General features: G+C 58.4%; 1 protein-coding gene across 1 annotated transcript in view; it reads right to left on the bottom strand.

Moving 5' to 3' along the window:
• Window positions 1–20: 20 nt before the first annotated feature.
• The window catches only part of LOC104536282 (signal transducer and activator of transcription 3-like), a gene marked incomplete at its 3' end in the record, with an annotated part of 3,213 nt that continues 1,004 nt past the window's right edge, over window positions 21–2,229 (bottom strand). Inside the window, exons 3-9 of the mRNA XM_010178848.1 lie at window positions 2,202–2,229; window positions 1,795–1,890; window positions 1,632–1,713; window positions 1,145–1,239; window positions 790–941; window positions 225–383; window positions 21–113 (exon numbers count right to left, since the gene is read on the bottom strand). The exon at window positions 2,202–2,229 is cut by the window's right edge and continues 101 nt beyond it. Of these exons, the coding sequence (XP_010177150.1) occupies window positions 21–113; window positions 225–383; window positions 790–941; window positions 1,145–1,239; window positions 1,632–1,713; window positions 1,795–1,890; window positions 2,202–2,229 (705 nt within the window). The remainder of the gene's footprint in view (window positions 114–224; window positions 384–789; window positions 942–1,144; window positions 1,240–1,631; window positions 1,714–1,794; window positions 1,891–2,201) is intronic.

The following is a 2,229-nucleotide window of genomic DNA, read 5'->3' as shown; positions in this document are numbered from 1 at the left end:
CAGCAGGGTCTGTGACCCACCTGACTTTGGTGGTGAACTGCACGCCCGTTTTGATGACCAAGGGCCGGTCGGGGTGCATGGGCATGCAGGGCTGCCTCTCCACCACGAACGCGCTGCGGGGGAAAGGCACAGCAACCGCAGTCAAACCTCCGAGCCAGTGCCCACACCCCCACCCACTGCCTGCACTTTAGGTGCTGCCCCCAGCCCCCTCCTGCCCTTGGCACCTTTTCATCAGGTTCCTGAAGAGCTCCACAATCCGCTCCTCCAGCATGGGCCGGTGCTGGACAATGGGGTCGCCCTTGTACGACACTTTCTGCTGCAGCTCTTCCAGCTTCTTGATCTGCTGCCGCGTCTGTAGCTGCGATTCGGCAAGAGAGGTTATCCTAGGGAGCAGGAAGAAGCGGTGTCAGCTCTGGCGTGAGCCCAGCACGGTTGCAGCCCGCACGCAGAGCCTCCTCTTCTGTACCACGTCAGCACAGAACAGAACTCATCTGTCCCCTTGGATCAGGGCACTTTTCTAAGCTGTGCATTGAAAATATACCTGCACACGCCTGAGCTCTGCAGAGACACCAGGACCCCCTCACAGCAGCTTTAAAATCCCACCCCCCTCCATGAGGCTGACCATTAAAGCGCCCGCTATGGAGGCTCAGTCTGACTTGGGGATTACACCTCAATGTGCAGGCACCAGAAGCCGTTTTGGAGGAGGTTTCCAGAGGTAGAGCTCATTTCCACTGCAGGTGTCTGAGTGCCACCCCTCCAGTGACTGACCCAGCCCCCGCCAGCCCCTACCAGTTCTCCAGCCGGTCCAGGCAGATGTTGGGTGGGCCGCCAATGCAGGCGATCTGCTGCCGCCTCTTCCAGTCTGCCAGTTCCTCATCCGCCAGCATCTTCTGCACGTACTCCATGGCTGAGAGCAGCCCAGCCAGTTCGCTCACAATAGTCTGTCAAAAACAAAGCAGAGCCTTCAACACCCTCCAACTCTCTCCAAGATCTGCAAGATTCACATTCGCAGACAAGAAAGAAGCTGCCCTGGGCTGTGTTTCCAGCACTGCTCAGTTCTGGCCACGAACACAAGCTCGTATCCCAGAACAGGGCACCACTGTGCCCCGGGTGCCCAGTGCGCCCTGGGAGCTGCAGGACATACCCTCCGCATCTGGTCCAGCGCGGTCAGCATCTGCTCCAGCTGCTGCATTTTCTGCCGGGTCACTGACTGGTTGTTTCCGTTCAGGTCCTGCATGTCTGTGGAGGTGAGAGAGCTTCAGCCATGCACACGGACTCCTCCTCCCCTCCCTAGCACCATGCAAACAGAACTCCCCTTGAGAAAGAGCAGGCACCCTAGAGAGGCCTCAGTCAGTCTCCCAGCACCTCGCTGGCTCTCCTGCATGCACAGCAGCACTATCACCTCCACACTTCTCTGCTGCAGGCAGAGCCCTGGTTCAGCTTCCCTGGAGGCAGAGTCAGTGGAGAAGCCTCCTATTTTGCTTCTGCCAATTGCCATGCAAACACCCTGAGCCTGAGCCACCCTCCTGGTGCTGGCAGAGGAGGCACCAGTAGGGCAGGAATGTGCCCTGCAGCGAGTTCCCTTGCAGGAGCACACTTTGCTTTGCCAGATGCTAACGAGCCCCCATTACCTCCTTGGCTTTTCAAAGTCTTGTAGTTAAAATCAAAGTCATCCTGGAGATTCTCCACCACTTTCATCTTCTGCTCCAGATCCTGCAAGGCAGGAGATGTGGCTTTATTCAAAGCACTAAATCACAGCGGTGGGGAAAGGCGGTGCCTCAGCAGCATATGTACCTGCACCCTCTTCCTCACATCCTGCAGGTGCTGCTCCAGCATCTGCTGCTTCTCCGTCACTACAGCCGCTGTCGGATGTGTTGCCTGTCCCCCTTGCTGCGGAGGGGACAAGGATGGCGTTAGATCAGGACCACGACCCCGCAGCCTGAGGGGGTGTCACAGGAAGGGTCTTCACTCCCTAACAAGAGCCAGTGTGGCTGTTCATGTGCAAGGGCTGCACGCAAGGTGCATGGTGCAGGGCACAGCCCAGGTGAGGGGGGATGGATACACAGAGCTATTTGTGTTATGCAGCACAAAGGAGCTGAAGTTACTGGAGGAAGCGAGTGGGGAGGCTTGGACTACAGCTTCCTCGCAGCCCCCAGTGCCCACACAGCGCTGCCGGGCAGGGGGGACACTGAGCCACTGACCTGGGCTGCAGTGGCAGCGGTCTGGAGC

Source organism: Mesitornis unicolor, unplaced genomic scaffold (genome assembly GCF_000695765.1).
Source record: "Mesitornis unicolor isolate BGI_N332 unplaced genomic scaffold, ASM69576v1 scaffold48010, whole genome shotgun sequence".
In the NCBI taxonomy this organism is placed as follows: domain Eukaryota; kingdom Metazoa; phylum Chordata; class Aves; order Mesitornithiformes; family Mesitornithidae; genus Mesitornis; species Mesitornis unicolor.
The sequence above is the reverse complement of the archived record's forward strand: the minus strand, read 5'-3'. Positions and strand labels throughout refer to the sequence as shown.